The sequence below is a fragment of the Micromys minutus genome (genome assembly GCF_963924665.1).
Source record: "Micromys minutus genome assembly, chromosome: 3".
Lineage (NCBI taxonomy): Eukaryota > Metazoa > Chordata > Mammalia > Rodentia > Muridae > Micromys > Micromys minutus.
The window spans coordinates 55,472,664-55,491,157 of record NC_137972.1 but is presented as its reverse complement, the minus strand read 5'-3'; the positions used below and the strand labels follow the sequence as shown (position 1 = coordinate 55,491,157).

The following is an 18,494-nucleotide window of genomic DNA, read 5'->3' as shown; positions in this document are numbered from 1 at the left end:
CTCCTTTCCCTTTTGAGACGAGGGCTTGCTTACCATGTTCCCTGGGTGGGATTTGAACTCGTAAGCTCAAATGGTAAGAGTACTTCTAACTCCTGAGTAGCTGGGACAATGGGCACGAACTACCATGCCCAGTTCAAGCTGCACCTTGAAAGCCACGGAGGAGGAGGACATTAGGGCCAGGAGCAGGTTTACCAAAACTGTAGATGTGAGAAAACATGTTCTATGGGGTGGGTGAAGATCATAGAAGTGAGCTTAGAGAGCTAAGCAGTTAGGTTTTACCCTAGAGGGGGCAAGGCATTGAGCTCAGGCAGGAGAGAGGCAGACCACAGCTTGGAGCCTAGGTTTCTCCTGAAGCACTGAGACACCTAGAGAGGAGAGGAGGAGGGAGGGCTGGGGCAAGAACACCGGCCTGAGCAAAGATGTCAAGGCTGAGAGTGGGAAGTGGATTTAGGGATGCTGAAGATGCAGGTGTGACAGGGTATGATGGGCAGCTAGATACAGAGGTGGAGGGTCTTCATGGTGGCTATATCAGAAGACTGTGTGGAGGTCTTAAAATCACGGATGAGTAAGCTCTCTCCAGAGACCTTGATTTAGATGTGGCCATCACCTGTCTGTCCCATTATGGTTGATAGGCAATTGTAAAACAGCAGATTTTCCAAAGTGGAGGAGAGAGGCAGGCATGGGCTGTGGTTCACTGAGAGAGACAGCACAGGCAGGCTCAGTTCGGAGCTGAGTGTGGCAGAGTTCAGTTGAAACCAGACCCATTTCACCAGGCAACTCACTGGAGAACTAATGTAGGACCTGCCAGTTGTAGATGGGATCCAGCCTCTCTACCTGATGGGTTGGTTTTAGGGCAGGACTTGTGTATTTAAGAATACTCCTTCTCCATGAATCCTTCTGTTGCTTCTTATAACACGGAAGCATCTACATAACATCCTAGAAGGTTAGCTCTCTGGGGGGCGGGGGGAAGGGCCGTCTTCAGGGAGAGAGCTGAGCAACAGATGTGAAGCAGAGTCACAGCATGTGGTGATATAGTAGGGACCGGGATATCCATAGATTGACAAGACTGGGAAACGGGATGCTGGGGTATTTTAAGACTCAAGAAGAGTCGAGGCTAACGTAACTATAGTACCAAGTGAATCTAAAAACAGAAAACTGCAGCTCGAAGAGGTGACCCAGGTGACAGACATTAGTGTCTTAAAGGAATTTGTGTCGCTTCTGAGGACTCACAGAAGGTAACAAGAGGGACCTTTGTCAGGAAAGTATAGTCACAACCCTAAGATCTGATGGTGATCTAAAGGCATTGATGGGAATCTCATACCTACAGTGCTTTAAAAATGCTGCCAGCAAGGCTAATAAGCTCTTTTTCAGGATGAAGAGTGGAAAGCAAGGGTTTATTGAAGACCTTGAGTCTATATTAAGTATGAGTTGGGGCCGCCCATTCTGTGGCCACAGCACTCCAGAGCCATCCTGTGTGTGGCCACGGCACCCCAGAGCCACCCTGTGTGTGGCTGTAATGCCTTTGACCAGTGCAGGATGAAGTTGGACAGGAAAGAAAGGGTACATGCTTGGAAAGGGTTGATGGAAAGGTCTAACGTTATAATATGATATATCTAGAACATAGAGAAGATTGAGCTTAGCAATATTAGAATTAATTAGTTCAGTTAGTGTGAGAATCACATTTCTTACTTGCCAGCCATAACAAGCTAAAAATATAGTGAGAAATGACAAAAATGATGAGATGCCTTGGAGCAAAGCTAGCGGTGTACATGGGAAGACCAAAAAAAGTACTATGAATTAGAGGGGCTGTCTCAATATTATGAAGAGGCCATGTCTCAAGATTATCTCATGACTATGCAGACCCAGCACAATCTGAGGCCTTACTTTTTCCCTTCAAGGCTTAAAGTGTTCATGTTAAAGTTTATATTGAAAATAAACTTGTGAGACTAGCTGAGCTTTCTCAGAACAGAGGGTGACTTTTCTCATCCAGTATGCTCTGAAGGAACAGACACAGGGTGGGACACAGCCAGGCCCTAGATTTGGCTGTTCAGTCTCCCAGGAAAGCTCATGGGATCTGGGACTTGGTTACTCATGTGCAGGCTGAGGCACAGCCATGTTTGGGAGCCCATGTCTTTTTTTTTTTTTTTGTACAGTAAAGGTCATTTGGCTTGTGAAGAGGATGTATAGAAACCCTGAAGTCAACCTGCAGTCAAAGTTCCCCAGAGTGTTGGAAAGAAAGGTCTTTAAGCGGTGGGGTTTGCAGAAATGTGTCACTGTGAAGAACTTTACAACTGAGTATAGAAAAACAACCCAGGCTGCAAAATCCTAGAGCTCCCCTTACCCTAGTGCCTTGGCAAGGCCTGATGTCCACATTGACTGTACTGGGGGCTGGAGAGGAGCGGGCTTTGAGGGGGAAGAAGGGAAGGGGAGGGGGAGGAGAGAGATATATAAAGGGGGGAGGGAGGGAAGGGGAGAATGGAAGGGAGGGAAGGGATAGGACTGTGTCCCTTGGCTGTCGGTTTGTTTTCTACAGAGGTGTGTGTGTGTGTGTGTGTGTGTGTGTGTGTGTGTGTGTGTGTGTGTGTGTGTGTGTATGAGCCTCTTCTAGATCCAGCACTTGTAGACAAGATGTAATCCACCCAGAAGAGGCAGGGATGGTGGAAAGGCCCAGCAATTGTGTTGGATAGAACATTGTAAGATGAAAGGCAACTCTAAGTTCAAGCCTTGTTTATTATAAAGAAATGTAAGGACCAGAGTGTTACTTTGTAGTAGAGGAGCACATGGGTTCCAACAGGAAGGAGCGGCAGTGAGATGGCGCCCTCTAGTGTTATAAGTCTTGGGCAGCATCAGGGACAGGGATGGGAAGGCTTAGGAAGTGGGGATTCTCTGTCCTTAGGTGAGATTGCAGTTTGCCATGGCTGCCACAGCTTACAGTTTCTCAGGCTGCTATCATCTGCAGGTTACACCACTGTGACTCTTCAGGAGTCTTTGCCACCTCTGTCTCTTGTCAAGAACTCTGGTGGTTTCCATTGCGCTAACCTTGGCTTCAGGGCTTGGCCTCTAGTTGTCTACTCTATCTAGAGCAGCCCTGCCTCCTTTGCTGCCAAGGCCTTGGTTGGAACATGCTCCCCTCTCCTGTAGCCTGGATTGCTGGCTGCTCTCCACAGCTTCACCGCTGTTGCAGTTGCTGCTCCACAGTCTGCTGTCCCTGCTGCTCTTTTCAGCTCAGGATGCTTTACTAAAATAAAAGCAAGCAAGCAAGACACCTCGGGAGAAGTGTTCTACTTGGCCTACTATTGCAACCCTAAGGGAGGCAGCACAGGAGAGGTTGACCACACGCCCTGTTTGGTGAATGAGGAGCAGTCTTGTGTCTAGAGAAGGGGCATTACTACCGCCAAAGGAAACCTTCCATGCAAAGGAAGGTTTCTGTTTGCATCAGTGGTAGTCACATTATTATCCCTTTTAGCACAAGGCACAGTGTCTCTGCTGAGTCTGCAGAGGAAGAACTCCCACTTGGGCCTCTGGAAGTGGCTGCAGAGTCACCAAGTGGTCACCAGAGCTCATGACAGCAGAGAATCTTGTGCAGACTGAGTCAGCCCTGGATGGGGCCGCACCTCCAGGAGCTGGAGCGAGCAGCTGTGGGTTGTGCAGTTTCTTTAAGGTGTCTGTGAGTGTTCAAAATGGCTAGTGATGGCATAAGCGCAGGCCTGCTGGCTGTTTGTCCTCTTGCTTAAGGCAGCTAGGGCACAAGGGGACATCCTAACAGCTGCCAAGGAGGGAGTTAGGTCACCTATCTTCCAACCTCTTTGTTCATCTCTAGGAAGATGGACACAAAAGCACAGCTTATGCCGTGAACTTACCCTGTGATTTTAACAATGTTGTATAGTGTTTGGCACCTGTCCGTGCCCAGGGAGAAGGGTTTCCGTGTTTCTGTCTCAACCTGAGGACTTCTTCCTACCCAAGGGTCTGGGAGAAGCACACGCCCCCATGGTGTGAGAAGGGATTCTGGGAGGTGCTCCCTGTGACAGTGTGGCCCTCCCTTTGCATGGTGGGCATCACCATGTGCATGTGCACCTCTCTGTGGCTTTCCCATTTTTCTTCTCAGAACTCTGTCTCTTCCCTCACCCACACTTTGTAATGCAAAGCTGAACGAAAAAGCACAGCAGCTGCAGGAAAGATTAGGATGCACCATGCTCTTGTCTTTAAAACAGTGACATGGCTCATATGTGATCAAACAATCAGCCTGTAGTGGTGGTGTACACATAATCCGTGGAGGCAGGAGGGTCACAAGTTCAAGGCCAGCCTGGGCTGCAGAGAAATAACCCTATTTCAAAAACAAAGAAAATACCAGCATCAAAACCTCACTGTGTACTTTACCCTGGTTGTTTCCCAGTGAAGCACAACTGGGAGGCCATGACGGAAGCGATCCAGAACCACATTGCATCCTTGAACTGGGGCTACAGAGTAAAACTTCGAGAGAAAGGCGTGGCCTATGTCAACTCCTTTGGGGAGTTTGTGGAACTGCATAAAATAAAGGTAAGACATGGATTTGTTAGGTTCATTGTCTTCCTTTACTGTCATTGATTTTGGCTATGCACTGAAATTAAAATTCCATGTTGCAAATTGAGGACTGAAGCTGGCAAGTCACACTTATGTGTGGCCTTGTGTGTGCTTTTCAGACCACTGCTTGTTGGTTACATGTCGAGTTAAATCGTAGCGTGTGCATTCTTAAGAACTTTTAATTTAAAGGTATTGTTTGCCTTTCATTTCATTGTTACTCAAAATATTTAAACAGCTTGACATGCAGAAGACTAAAAACAAGTATTTCAGCGGCTGGAAGCTTTTAGAAAATAAAAACATAACTTCCAGCCCACAGTATTCATAGGAGCCTATGAATTCATGGTTGTGTATGTGACGCTTACATTCTGTTGAATCTGTAAGCACAGATGTTGTTTGGATGACCACAGGAGGATTAAACTGGAGTTAGGAGAGGCATCAGCCACTGTCCTCAGTGAATTGCTGTGCCACCAGAGTCACATTGTTTTGTACTTTGCTTTGCAGGCACAGCATGAGGTAATCTTTGCAGGGTCTTAGATTCTTTTATGGTCAGTTAGACCATCAGAGACCAGTGAGGGCTGGTTAACTTGAAGTTGTTCCTTCAAACCTTCCAAACTCTTCCAAACAACTAAAGGTAGCTTGTTTCTCAGCCTGTCCGAGACCTGGCAGCTGGCCGAGCTGTCCGGCCTCTCCTGGGCACCTCATCCCTCTGGGCTCAAGTTCATACCTTCTCCCCCATTCCACTCTCAATTGCTCAGTTGTTTGTGTCAGGACCATCCTAAGGAGCCCCTGACTCAAGCTGTAGCCTTCCAGCTGGTTGTGCCTCCACGTGTTTAAGTGCCATTGTCGGTGTTGGAATTTCTTACCTGGAATATATATTTTGAATCATCCTTGCAGTCACAAATAACCAGTAACTCTTGCTTGCTCCCCTTAGCTGAACATCTGTGACACGGTGTGTGCGGGCCTTCAGTTTTAGCTCCAGCCTGCCTCTCAGGTTTACATGTTCAGGTCATCCAGGGCAGGACTGAAGGCAAGAGCAGAGGCAGGAACTGTAGCAGAGAGCTGCTTGCTGGTTTGCTCCCAGCCTCATTTTCAGCTAGCTTCCTTATGCAATCTGCCCAGGGTGGTACTGCCTCCGCACACCAATCACAGCCAAGAAAATACACCATGGGCTTTCCCTACACCAGCTTGATAGGGGCAGCTCCTCAGTACTTCCCTTTCCCGCAGGCTTTCTGCAAAGCCATTCTAAATGGGGTTTGTACTTGTCACCCCACCACCAGTGCGGACTTTGACCCCTGTGCTGTGCTGTCTTCGTGTGTCTGCATTGCGCCAGTCACACCGAGCTGCTGGCTTTACTTACCAGGCACAGCTGTTGATGCTGCTTCGAGTATAGTGATGAAACCGTTTGCCAACATGTATTTTCCTTCTTTCAAGACCACCAACAAGAAGGGGCAGGAAACTTTCTATACTGCTTCGAAGTTTGTCATAGCAACAGGTGAAAGGCCGCGGTACTTGGGAATCCAGGGAGATAAAGAGTACTGCATTACGAGGTGAGAGTAAATGGACCACTTCAACTTCGCTGCATTGTATGCTTTAGTGTTTCCATTTTATATGTACACACAACACAAGAAGCTGCAGCTAACGTGCTGAAGTGAAGAGATGTAAAATCAGTCAGGTAGTGAGGGCGCTGGTAGAACCTACCATGCTGTTTCTAGGTAGAGACAGACAGAAGAGGCCAAAGCAAAGACAGAAATCTAGCTGTGAGGTGCATGGCCCAGGATAGTAATGACCTGGTGGTTCTTTCTATACTGCAGTGTCCCCAGGTGTCAAGTTAGAGATTACGCTGCTACAGGGACTTCAGACTGTGGGGCAGACGTGTGTTGAGGAAATATTGTTTTATCACACTGTTATTTGGTTAAATATACTACTCACCATACACACTACATACTACTCATACATAATACACACCTGCACATACCCCATACTTCAGTATCTCATGTACCATTCATTTCAGCACAACCACATATACTACATACTATATACTATCAATTTTTCATACACCACATACATTTACACACACCACACACCACATACACTACACATAACCCATATATAATACGTGTGCACATAATATACGAGATGCCTCTGAAAAAGCAAAATGTTTTCCATTCAATTTTTTAAAAAATGTATTATTTATTTTATGTGTATGGCTGCATGTATTTCTGTATACCACATGTATGCAGTACCCACAGGAGTCACAAGAGGGCATCAGAATCCCTGGAACTGGAGTTAACAGTTGGCTGTGGGCCACCATGTGGGTGCTGGGAACTGAGTCCAGGTCCTCTGCAAGAACAGCCAGTGCACCTAACCACTGAGCATTCTTCCCAGGCCCTTTGTCTTATTTTTTAGTGATTTGCTTGTGATCTTGTTTGAACTCACTGGCCCATGTCTTCTCCATGTCCTCTCAGGCAGATCTGACTAGAAGCTTCCAGTGGCTGTTGTGTTCTTATGATGTTTCCACTCAGGCACTGAATTTCCACCCAACAACAGATGAGCACATCTGAAACCCATGTTATGACTTCCACCTGCACTCTGTCTTCTCGTCTCTTACAGTGATGACCTGTTCTCTCTGCCATACTGCCCGGGCCGGACACTAGTCGTGGGCGCCTCTTATGTTGGCCTGGAGTGTGCAGGCTTTTTGGCTGGCTTGGGGTTAGATGTGACAGTCATGGTCCGCTCCATCCTTCTTCGTGGCTTTGATCAAGAAATGGCAGAGAAAGTGGGATCCTACCTGGAACAACAAGGCGTCAAGTTCCAAAGGAAATTCACCCCCGTTTCGGCAAGTCTGGGCAGCTTGGACCTTTTGCTGTCTTTCTTACTCTTTAAAATTCACTCTCCTAACCAAATTCATTTCATTAAATGCATTAGTCCCCACACACTCACAGAGTGAGGAAAGTATCATCTCTACCCCCAGGTCTACAACCTCTTCCCCAGCCCCCAGTCTCTCTTCTTCCCTCTGACCTTTCCAAGGCTGCCCTGCCTTTAGTCTCCTGATTTCTCATCAGCTTTCATCCTCAGGCAAACCAACTCTGCTGCCTTTTGACTGGTTCCCCACTGTTCCTTTTCCTTTCAAAGCACCCTCTCCACACCACCTCCATTTCTGCCTGTTTCACGGCCAGATGCTTCCTTTTGGCTTTTCACTCCTTTGAAGCTGCTTCTCAGGAATCCCAGTGGTCACATCCGTGTCCATGTATTATGGGTTCCTCTGCTGCTTGTAGTGACACATCTCGTCTCCTCTGCCCAGCACTTTTGGTTTTGGCTGGTGTGGCCCCAGCCTGTGCCTTCCCCTCCAGTCCGCTCAGCATGCAGATGCTAGTGCCCATTTGTTTTTGTCTGGCCCACACTTTTTACGAATGATCTGTAGCGGTCACTTTTCTCTGAGTACTAACTGTGCACACAGCACACATTCAGAGAAACCTATTGGACAGCACTGCCTGAGTCCTTGTGTGTATTTCACACTTAACAAGATAACATTTAAGTACAACTTTCCCCATTTAGACCCTGCTAATCTTTCTGACCCACGCAGTAAGTGGAGCACTTACTTAATAAACCAACACCTGGAAGACTTCTTTTGTTTCTTTTTTATTTTTCTTTTTTTTTTTTTTTTTTTTTTTGCTGCCTCCCATGTCAGTGAATCTTCTATTTAATTCTGTCTGTAACATGCAGAACATGGATGTCTTATTTGTTTAGTCTAGAGAACTCAGGTGCACATATGATCATCACACTGCAAGCATGCCTATGCACATGTCCTTTGGTCAGTTTGTTGTGTGTCACATTAGAGCCAGTACCGCATGTGTCCCTATTAGGTTCAACAGTTGGAGAAAGGCTTACCTGGAAGATTGAAAGTCGTGGCTAAGTCCACCGAAGGACCAGAAACAATAGAAGGGACGTATAACACGGTGAGTGTTCCTGGAAATGAGCAGACAAGGCATTGGGAAATGACCCTAGGCTCACTGCTCTTAGCTCTTTGTAAGAGAAAACAACTGTGGGGGGGGGGTGCCACCACACTCATGTTCAGTGATGTATAAAGAGTTTCGTGTGAAGTGTGCACATATGTGACTGTACACAAAAAGCTCTAGAAGCTCACATTCAAACCATACTGATCTCTTGTTTTGAGAATCAGATATTTCATTCATATATTTACTTGGATATTTTTACGGTAAAATTTCTATCAAGTATATTTTATAAACAAAAAGGGCAGACAATTTCTGATTCTTGAGCCAGTGTGAATAACCTGAGAGGCTGAGGTGCCAGTGGGTCTCTTAGGTAATTTTATAGGAGTTATACACTTGTTGTGAACTCTATTCCTGTGTGTTATGCAGTTATCTAAAAAGTCAGCATAAATATATGGAGAAACAGGCAAGTGAGGGGATGTGTAACTAAACACAAGTCCAAGCTCTGCCTGCTGCAGCTTTGGTTAGGGTCACATGGTGTGCAGACGGTTGCTGGCTGCTGTGTGTAGTGGTCCAGGAAGGTGACAAGTTGGCCTAGGCACTGAGATCTTAGAGGCTCCACCAGCACTCACCCAGGCCTCTAGGAGATGAAAACCTCTCATGGGTTTGTTCTTAGGAGCTGTGGGTTACATGGTTATAAGTGTGTGTGTGTTACTGTGCTGCTGCTGTACAAAAAGGCCAAATTTTGTGGGGTTTTAAAATTATTTCATTTATTTGTGTGAATCGTATCTGAAACTCTTCTTATATTGCTGTGGATTTCCTGTGCACACATTCATATTCTTTGGCAGTAAGCAGTTTAATCTCTCTGGTGTAATGCTGGTTAGTTTTTTTTTTTATGTTTTATTTTTATTTTTTTGTTTGTTTTTGTCAACTTGACTCCTACTGAAGACACCCAGGACGAAGGAATGTCAACCCAGCAATTGCTTCTGTCAGGCTGGTGTGTGGGCACATTCTGAGGTGTTTTTCTGATTGATGTGAGCGGGCCCAGCCCACTGTGGGCAGTGCCACCCCAGAAGGGTGGTCCTGGGTTGTATAAGAAAGCAGACTGAACATGAGCTAGGGAGCAGCTTCCTCCATGGCTCCTGCCTCTGCTCCCGTTTGAGTTCTTGCCCTGATTTCCCTGCCTTCCGGCTATGACCCAGAAGTACAAATGAAATAAATCCCTGCCTCTTCAAGTTAGTTGGTCAGTGTTTTATCACAGCCACAAAAAGCCACCCAGGAAAACACACCAGCCATGGCTCCAGTGCAAGGTTTACAAGTAGTGGTGACAATAGGTGACCCTTGCCCTCGCTCCTGCCTCCCCCCGCCCCCACCCTCGCCCTCCATAAGAGGCAAGTTTCAGTGGCTTCTTGTGAAAGAGTGATGCTCTCCTCAATGTGCTGGTGGCAATCCAGAACATTCTAGGTTTTGTTTGCCAAGTGGATTTTTTTTTGCTCACTTTATTTCTTTATTTAAAAATTAAGCACAGAGATTCACTTGTAACTGTTTCTCCAGCGTTTGGGAAACATTGGACTGGTTTCCTTCAAACCTGTCAAGGTGTTAAATGATTTTAAAATCAACTTTGAATTCTTTGGTATGAACCCAGTTCAGTGATTTCAATTTGATTGGTTAGAATTTAAATATCTGTAATTATGAGTCATGTTGGTATATGTATGTGTGTGTAAGAGCTCATGTGTGGTGTGTATACACACTTGTATGATTTGTGTGTGTATGTGTATATAAGCATTTGTCAGCTTTTTTGTGTCAGTCTCCCACTAAATAGACATGGCTGGCCTTAAACTCACTATGTAGTTCAGTGTGGTCTCAAACTCACAGTGATCCTCCTGTCTCTGTCTCCTAAGTGCCACAGCAACTGTGTGTGTTGCCATGCTTGACTTTTTTTTTTTTACTTATAATTGCCTTTTAGATTTTACACCTTAAGCATTTTTGGCCTACCCCATTGTTGGAGGTCATTCTGGTTTATGGAAGACACTGATAGTGTGTTTATTTTCTTATTTATCTTCTGGTCACATTTATAGACTATTAGGATTGCACTTTATGTTTGGTGGAATTTACTGATGAAATCTTCTAGAATTAAATACTCTAGGGGAACGTGTGAATGCAGTTTTTTAAAATAGTTGCTTTTGATTTATTATGTCTTCTTTTTAGGAATTAATCCATTTCAGCTAAAATTTCCAACATATTGGCATACAGTTGCTCATATATAACTTACAGTTGAATGATCAGACCTATTGTATAGTTGACCATTTTTGCCAAATGAATGTGCTGGCACAGGGCACACTGTTAGGAAGAGGGTGAAGAGAATGGAAGGATATACTCCATGGAGGTGTGGCGAGGCCTGGGGGCAGGGGGATGCCTCTGGGGAACCCATGTTGGAAATCCCTTCCCACTGAGGGACCAGCCATACGATGGTATAGGATAGAATAGAGTTTATTTAGGGCATGGGGAGGGGAGTTAAGAGGGTGGTAGAGGCAGAGAGAGAGAGGGAAGAGGAGTAGAGAAGTAGAGGCCAGCCTTAAGCACATGGAGAAAGAGGGGGGAAGGGAATGGGGAGAGGAGTGGTGGGGGGGGTTTGAGCAAGGGTGAGAGACCAAGAGAGCAGGAAGGCAAAAGGTCAAGAGAGAGAGAGGAGGGAGCAAGCAGCCCTCTTTATTAGGGCCAGGTAACAGGGGCGGAGCATACCTGGCTGTTGCCAGGTAACTGTGGGGTGGGGTTTACAGAATCCTTTAAAGCAGTAGAAAATGTCTGTGAGTCTAAAAAGCTCCATGCCCCTTGCCAGTCCCCAGCCACCACTGACAGAGGTTTCATAACCCCTTTGAGGGCCTGCTCCTAATCACCTCACTTCCTCTCCATAGATCCCACCTCTCAAAGGCTCCTCAGTTCTCAAGGGAGGGAGCTGGGACAGGCCGGGATCAATTCCTCAAGAGCCTGTGGAAGACATCCAAACAAGAGGAAGGGGATACCCATGTGACCTCATTTTACTTTAATTGTCACCAAATTCCTCCCTATCTCCAGATCCTGTCACAGGATGAGATACTCTGGGCCAGTACAGAAACATGTATGTTTGTACAGAAACATGTGTGTTTGTACAGAAATATGTACATTTGAAGTGACATAACTCAGGGGTTTCTGCAGGTTTGTGGGTGAATTAATGTGATGGAGAGGGCTGGAGGGACTCCGTGCATACTTGGGGATTATCTTGTGTTAACTGAGATGGAAAGATCTGCCCACTGTGAACTGTGCCATTCCCTGGCTGGGACTGTGGCCCCTGTGAGTGAAGAAAGAGAGCTGAGCAGCTGATGACTCCATCACGGTCTGCTTCCTGATTGTGGATGTGATCTGACCAGTTGTTGCAAGCATGAGCAAGCTTGAAGCCTTGACTACCCCCACCATGAGCTGTGGCCAGAACCCTTTCTCCCCTAAGTTGTGTTGATTGGGCTGTTTTACCACAGCCACAGGAAAAAAAAAAAAAAAAAACGGAGATGGTAAGGCCACACCTGTAAAGGACTTCATCTAATTTACTGCTCAGGCCCTTACAGTGTCTCACTGTTAGTCTTTTAATGCCTTGGGCATCTGTGGTGGTATCTCCCTTGCCCTTCTCATGGGGATAATTTACACTTCTGGTCTCCTCTCTAAATGCAGGTTTTGTTAGCAATTGGTCGTGACTCCTGTACAAGGAAAATAGGGCTGGAGAAGATCGGGGTCAAAATCAATGAGAAGTAAGTGTAGGGTTGTGGCACTGTCACTGCACATAACCCCCTAAAAACTCTGCTAATTGCTAAGATACAACATTCTAATCCTTCAGATTTCTCACCGTAAGTATGATGCCAACCAAGTATTATTATCTTAATCAGCCAATTAGGGACTCTGAGCACAGGCCTTAACGAGCTCATGTATTCAATAGCAATCTAAAAACATATTCATAGAAATATGCTCTCCCACTGCCTATGATTTGATCAATCAAAGAGAAAAATTGGAAAGCCTTGGGTGATCATGGGGAATGTGAAAGCTTCAGACCTGCAGGATGCATGGTCTGATCTGTCTTCTAGGTCACTAGACACCACAGTGCCCAGCCTGTGGTTCCACTTAGCAGTACAGCTCCTTAGTGTGTGTGCTTTCTCCTCTCTAACAGGACTGGCAAAATACCAGTAAATGATGTGGAACAGACCAATGTGCCTCACATCTACGCTGTCGGGGATGTGCTGGAGGGGAGGCCGGAGCTCACACCTGTAGCCATACAGGCAGGCAAGCTGCTAGCTCGAAGACTCTTTGGGCTCTCTTTAGAAAAGGTAAGTTTATTCCTATTGTTGACCTGTTTGTATATATGTGTGTTTATGTTTCCCTATGTGTCTGTGTGCCTAGCTATGTATCTGCGTGTTTATTTTTTATGTGTTTATTATATGTATATGTGAGCATGTATATGTGTCTCTCTGTCTCTGTATGTGTGTGTGTTTGTATGCATAAAAGTGTATATGTGTTTCTCTGTATGTGTCTCTGTGAGTGTGTATAATATATCTTCTGTTTGAGTGAAAGTGTGTGTGCATGCATACATACATACATACATACACATATAAGCCTTTCTGTGTATATGTCTTGGTTTATGAATATGTGCATGTTTTGGCTCTCTCTTTCTCTCTCTGTGGTGTGTGTGTGTGTGTGTGTGTGTGTGTGTGTGTGTGTGTGTTTGGAGCTGAAGTCTTGGTCTCGTGGAAAACCAAGTAAGTTACCTATTACTGAGCTTCATCCTCAGCCATAATAGTATCTTGATCAAAATTAGGATATCAAAAAATTAGGATATCAAAATTAGTACAAATAGCACTCATTGACTCATTTTCTAAATAAATATTCTTAGCACTGATTTTCAGTTGAGTTACTTGTTATTGATTAAAGAGTTGATAAACCTGTGTTTTTTGCATCCTTGGGCTGTTCTGTAATAGTGAAAATTACTGTGGGTCCAGCCTCAGGACTCACCAGGCAGGTGGGCGCTGAGTCCCACAGGTCTCAGACAGTCCACAGATAACAGTCCAGAAGTGTAATTATGTGCTTGCGTGCTGAGACCCAGTTGCTGCAGGGCAGGAGAAGATGCCTGGATTATATGACAGGCTGGAAACAGGCTTTCTAAGTGGTCTGCTAAGCTCAGGGGAGAGTGTGTCTCGATCAGACTGCTAGTGCCTTGCACTGCCTGCACGGTCAACTCCATTCATGCACAGTTTCACTTCCATCTTTTGCAAGATCTATGAGCAGCATGGTTTCCTGTCTTGGTATTCCTTAGTGAGACATCTGGGATCTGGGTGCTTCCACTGAGGAAGCAACGGACTTTTCTAGGAGTTGTTTCATCAGACAAGAGCTCAAGGTCTGTGGGAATAATAAATAGTACCCTCATAGGGTCTCACCCTTGGGAGGAACACGCTGCTCTGTCAGTAGTCCTGGGGATTGTGGCAGGGCTGGCAGATGCAGGGCGGTGGCTCTGCTTGTGTTATACGTATCCCCACAGTGTACATGGCATTTGGGGTGTCTGCAAGGGCAGCAGTTATAATGGGTGGACAAGTGGAAGGAGGCTGGTGGCCAGAAATCCATGGTGAGGCATTTTGTGTGCCATGTTTAAGGCCTGTGTTTTCCAGCTTCATTTAGGAAGACAGCCGGTGGCTCCTGCAGGAGCCTCTGCCCAGGTGCTCAGGTCTCCTGAGTTGTGCTGCTCAGCCTGCTGTTCTCCAAATGACTACAGTAAACACGCCTTTTTTCCTGAGTTTTTTTAAGTGGTAGGCATCAATCTAATTTGCAACACTCTGCTGGTGTGTGTGTTGCTTAGGGACAAAGATGTTTTCCTTCTGACCAGAGCAAAGTCTGCCTGAGAATTCAGCAGAAGTTCAGCAATGTGAAGGATAGGACAGTGGTTAAACACTTGCCACCGCATGAAAGGACCAGCGTTGGAAGCTCTCAGAGCCTAGGTGTGGGGGCCCACCTGTAATTCCAACCTTGCAGGGCAGAGATGGGATTTCCAGAGCAAGCTGGCCAACAAGACTAGCTGTATTAGGCACATCGGGGCTTGACTAAGAGATCCTGTCTCAGTTGACAGGGTAGAAGAGTATTCCTGATGTGACCCCCAGGCCTCCATGTACACACACACACACACACACACACACACACACACACACACACATACACACACACACACACACACACACACACACACACACACACACACCCTTATGGCTCTTGGAGAAGAACCAGGTTTTAGTCCTAATACCCACATAGTGGCTTACAACTGTCTGTAACTCCAGTTCCAGGGGATCCAACCTCCTTTTCTGGACTCTGAAGGCACTAGACATGCAGATGGTATACAGACATACATTCAGGGAAACACCACACACATAAAATGAAATAATAAAAACATTTTGGGCATGCTGTCTTACATGCTCACCAGAGCATTTAGGCTTCTCCAGTTTTCCATCAGTGAGCGCTGCTAACCGCCGAATCTCTTTTGATCTGACACAGCCCCAGCCGCCTTTTACAAATCGTGTTGTAGAAACTCGTTGGGAAGCAGGTCACAAAAGTCTGGTGTGTTTCTCTTCCAGTGCGATTACATTAACATCCCAACAACAGTGTTCACACCTCTGGAGTATGGCTGTTGTGGACTGTCCGAAGAGAAAGCCATCGAAGTGTATAAGAAAGAGAATCTGGAAGTAAGACCCTATGTCCTTTATAAGCAGCCATTTTTTTTTTTTTTGTCCTTGAAGCCATTTTTTATGTTGTAACTTTGCAAGTCTCTGTTGTGCTGATTGTTAGAGAAATCATCCTCCTTCTTGGGAGAGTTAAACTCTGTCTCACTGGCAAAGTGATAAAAAGAATAGATCTGTGGTGAGGGGGAAGTCGGGTACCTGAGTTAGGACTTTGGAGATGCAGGTATGAAAGGCTTGCTTGCCCCATGTACAATGACTCAGAGGAGCCTCCTCAGAGACATGGCTATCCCAGTAGGGTGGGAGCTGGGGACAGTAGTGCAGGTGTTGTGTTTCATCTCAGGAGGCAGGACAGCTCTGTGTCTGCTGATCTGCTAGGTTTGGGGTGATTGTGACACGAGGCAGGGGTCTTGGTGGTCACCTTCTCAGCCTACACAGGAGCTAGTTTGGTACCTTGGGCCAACAATGCTCTGAATGCTTGAAAATGGAGTTTAGGAAACAGGAGGCTGTTTCTGTTTCTGACTAATGGCTGCACAAAGCAAAAGTGACATGCTGGCGTTTTGGGAGCCTGGTTCTAATGCAGCCATCAGTGTGTTCCAGCTGGGACCTTGGGCTTCCTATGCTACAAGCTGTTGCTGCCAGTCAGCTTAGGAGGACTAAAAGCATATTGAGGAGTAGGTTTGTATGATATTAATCTCAAGCTTTTCCCTTCTGGTCTAGGTGTATCACACGTTGTTCTGGCCTCTTGAGTGGACAGTTGCTGGCAGAGACAACAACACCTGTTATGCAAAGATAATCTGCAACAAATTCGACAGTGTATGTAGATGCTTCACTTTCTATTCTCCATTTTCTCTGGGGTTTTGGCCCAGAGCCTTATTTGTGCAAAGTACACTCTCTACCCTGGGCTGTGCCTCCAACCTGACCCACTGACTTTAAAGGACAGCTTAGATTCTTGCCAGTTGGGTTTTTATGGCATCTGTAAAGATAGCAGTCAGGGCAGGAGTGAGCTCCCAGTTGTTTGCAGAGGGCTGGCACAGGAAGCAGGAGAGGCTGCTTCCCAGAGCCCACAGTTTAACATGGAAGGTCTGGAGCTGTGACTACTAACACTGTGACTACCATCCAGCCCTGTGTGCAGTGCACGTTTGTGCTTCATCAGTGGTATGGCATGTGGAGTTCTGAGGCGAGGACCCCAGAGAGAAGCTCCGGAACAATAGGCAGGTGCTGATGGAGCTTGGGCAGACAGGGATGTCCCTTCCTCTGTCCTCACCGAGGATCAGAATGGAGGCCAGCATCCAATGAAAGAGCTTGGCCACGGACAGCTTGTGGCTCACCACTGCCCTGGACTGGAGACCTACCGAATGTTGCCTGGCTGATGGTCTCCACTAGCCATTCCTGAGCTCTGTTGAGTGTCAGGAGCAGACACCTGCTCACTGGCCCACAAATCCTCTTGGTAAGACCATAGGCTTTGGGATTATGCCAGTGTAGGGCCTTAGTTCATATGTGCCATGTTCGTGTGGTCCTGACTCAGCATAATTCAGAAGTCACACCCTACTTTTGAGCTCCATTACAGCTAGGCAAATTGCATATGCTAGTGAATTTGAGTGGGAGTTAGTTCTTACCACACATTTACTGACTCCTTTGACAGATCCGCCGAGAGGCTGTTCTCGGCTCTGCTCAGTTCCTTTCCTGTGGGAGATCCTATATGTTTTAGCTGTGAGCTGCAGGGAGTAGACTGCCATTCTGACCCGTAGCTCATTGAAATTCTTTGTTCTGTCTCTGTATTAAAGGACCGAGTGGTAGGATTTCATGTCCTGGGGCCAAATGCTGGTGAAATCACACAGGGATTCGCAGCTGCAATGAAGTGTGGGCTCACAAAGCAGCTACTGGATGACACCATTGGAATCCACCCCACCTGTGGTGAGGTAAGGAACAGGACGGTATGTCTGAGTGTGTATTCCTGTCTGTGTGTGTTCTTGTCTGTGTGTAGGCCCAGGGACAGGACAGCCTTGAGTGTCATTCCTTAAGTACTGTCCATCTCTTTTGGAGACAGGGTGTTACACTGGCCTGAAGCTTGTCAATAGGCTAGGCTTGCTGGCCAGCAAGTCCCAGGATGAACCTATCTCTGTCTCCATGACATAGAGATTTTACAAGCATGTGCTGGCACATTCAGCATGTCTTTCAGGGCTTGAACTTGGGTCCTCAGATTGCCAGCTCTACTCAGTGAGAGTCTCCCCAGCCCAAAGTGAGGTACAGAGGCTTCAAGTAGCCCTAGCTTCAAAACAATTACGAAATGTGATATCAGAGATTTTTGCTTCTAACGTATTTTATATTAACCTAATTGAATGTGCTTTCTCAGTGCAGCTGGAACATATCTGTGCAAAGCATTAGTAATACTGCCATCTCTTGTCTTCTTTGCAAACAGGTATTTACAACATTGGAAATCACCAAATCCTCAGGGCTGGACATTACTCAGAAAGGCTGCTGAGGCTAGCCCTGCTGCTGTTGGGTTTCCCTGTCACACTCTCGCTCTGTTCCCACATCTGCTTGGGCACTGGGGACCAGTGCTAGGCTTTTGTTCTGGCATAGAGACGAGAACGCGGCAGAGGGCCAGCAGCAGCAGCATCTGTAGTCTCAGCTGACGCATGCAGCAGCCAGGCTGCATCCTTGACGCCTTGGCTCGGAACCTGCAGAGGTGAGCCAAGGCTGACTCCTGCATGTCAGCCTCGACTTACCCCACAAGGCCTTGGATGGCACGGTGAGCTCCCTTTTCCCGGTTGCCAGTGCTTTGACCCCTCGATTTCCCTCGCTTTGTTTCCATGAAGAGATTTTTTTTTTCCCAGTTGTGGGCTTGTCTGTAAAGAGGCTTGTGTGCCTAGAGTGCGGCTCTTACAAGTCTGCGGTGTCTGGGGAGCAGGTTAGAATGGTTGGCTGCTCAAGCCTCCTGCTACTAGGCCATATGCACTGTATAGCCATTTAAAGTCTACCTTACCTGCTATCAGAAACCTGACTCATACCTCAATTCTTGCACAGCTCCTGGGGGGAGAACCTTGAAGCCATTCTTCTCCTAGCCTATAGTCGAACAAAGCCTCACAAAGAAGAGAAAATCCTTGTATTGCTATAGTTTTCTCATGTTTATCTTAAAGATACTATTAAAAAAAGATTTTACTACAGTTTGTGTGATCTCATCTGTTAAACGTGATATGTTAAGTCATGACCCATTAAAAATATTTCACTAAAATTTTTAAAT

General features: G+C 46.3%; 1 protein-coding gene across 2 annotated transcripts in view; it reads left to right on the top strand.

Moving 5' to 3' along the window:
- Nucleotides 1-17,913, top strand: part of TXNRD3 (thioredoxin reductase 3) — a 29,780-nt gene extending 11,867 nt beyond the window's left edge. Inside the window, exons 7-16 of one of the 2 annotated variants that reach the window (XM_080913924.1) lie at nt 4,394-4,536; nt 5,992-6,107; nt 7,171-7,396; nt 8,424-8,516; nt 12,213-12,289; nt 12,703-12,859; nt 15,146-15,253; nt 15,968-16,063; nt 17,035-17,169; nt 17,670-17,913. In XM_080913924.1, the coding sequence (XP_080770050.1) occupies nt 4,394-4,536; nt 5,992-6,107; nt 7,171-7,396; nt 8,424-8,516; nt 12,213-12,289; nt 12,703-12,859; nt 15,146-15,253; nt 15,968-16,063; nt 17,035-17,169; nt 17,670-17,732 (1,214 nt within the window). In that variant the 3' untranslated portion in view covers nt 17,733-17,913. The remainder of the gene's footprint in view (nt 1-4,393; nt 4,537-5,991; nt 6,108-7,170; nt 7,397-8,423; nt 8,517-12,212; nt 12,290-12,702; nt 12,860-15,145; nt 15,254-15,967; nt 16,064-17,034; nt 17,170-17,669) is intronic. The other variant, XM_080913925.1, reaches the window with a different exon arrangement.
- The last annotated feature ends 581 nt before the right edge of the window (nt 17,914-18,494 follow it).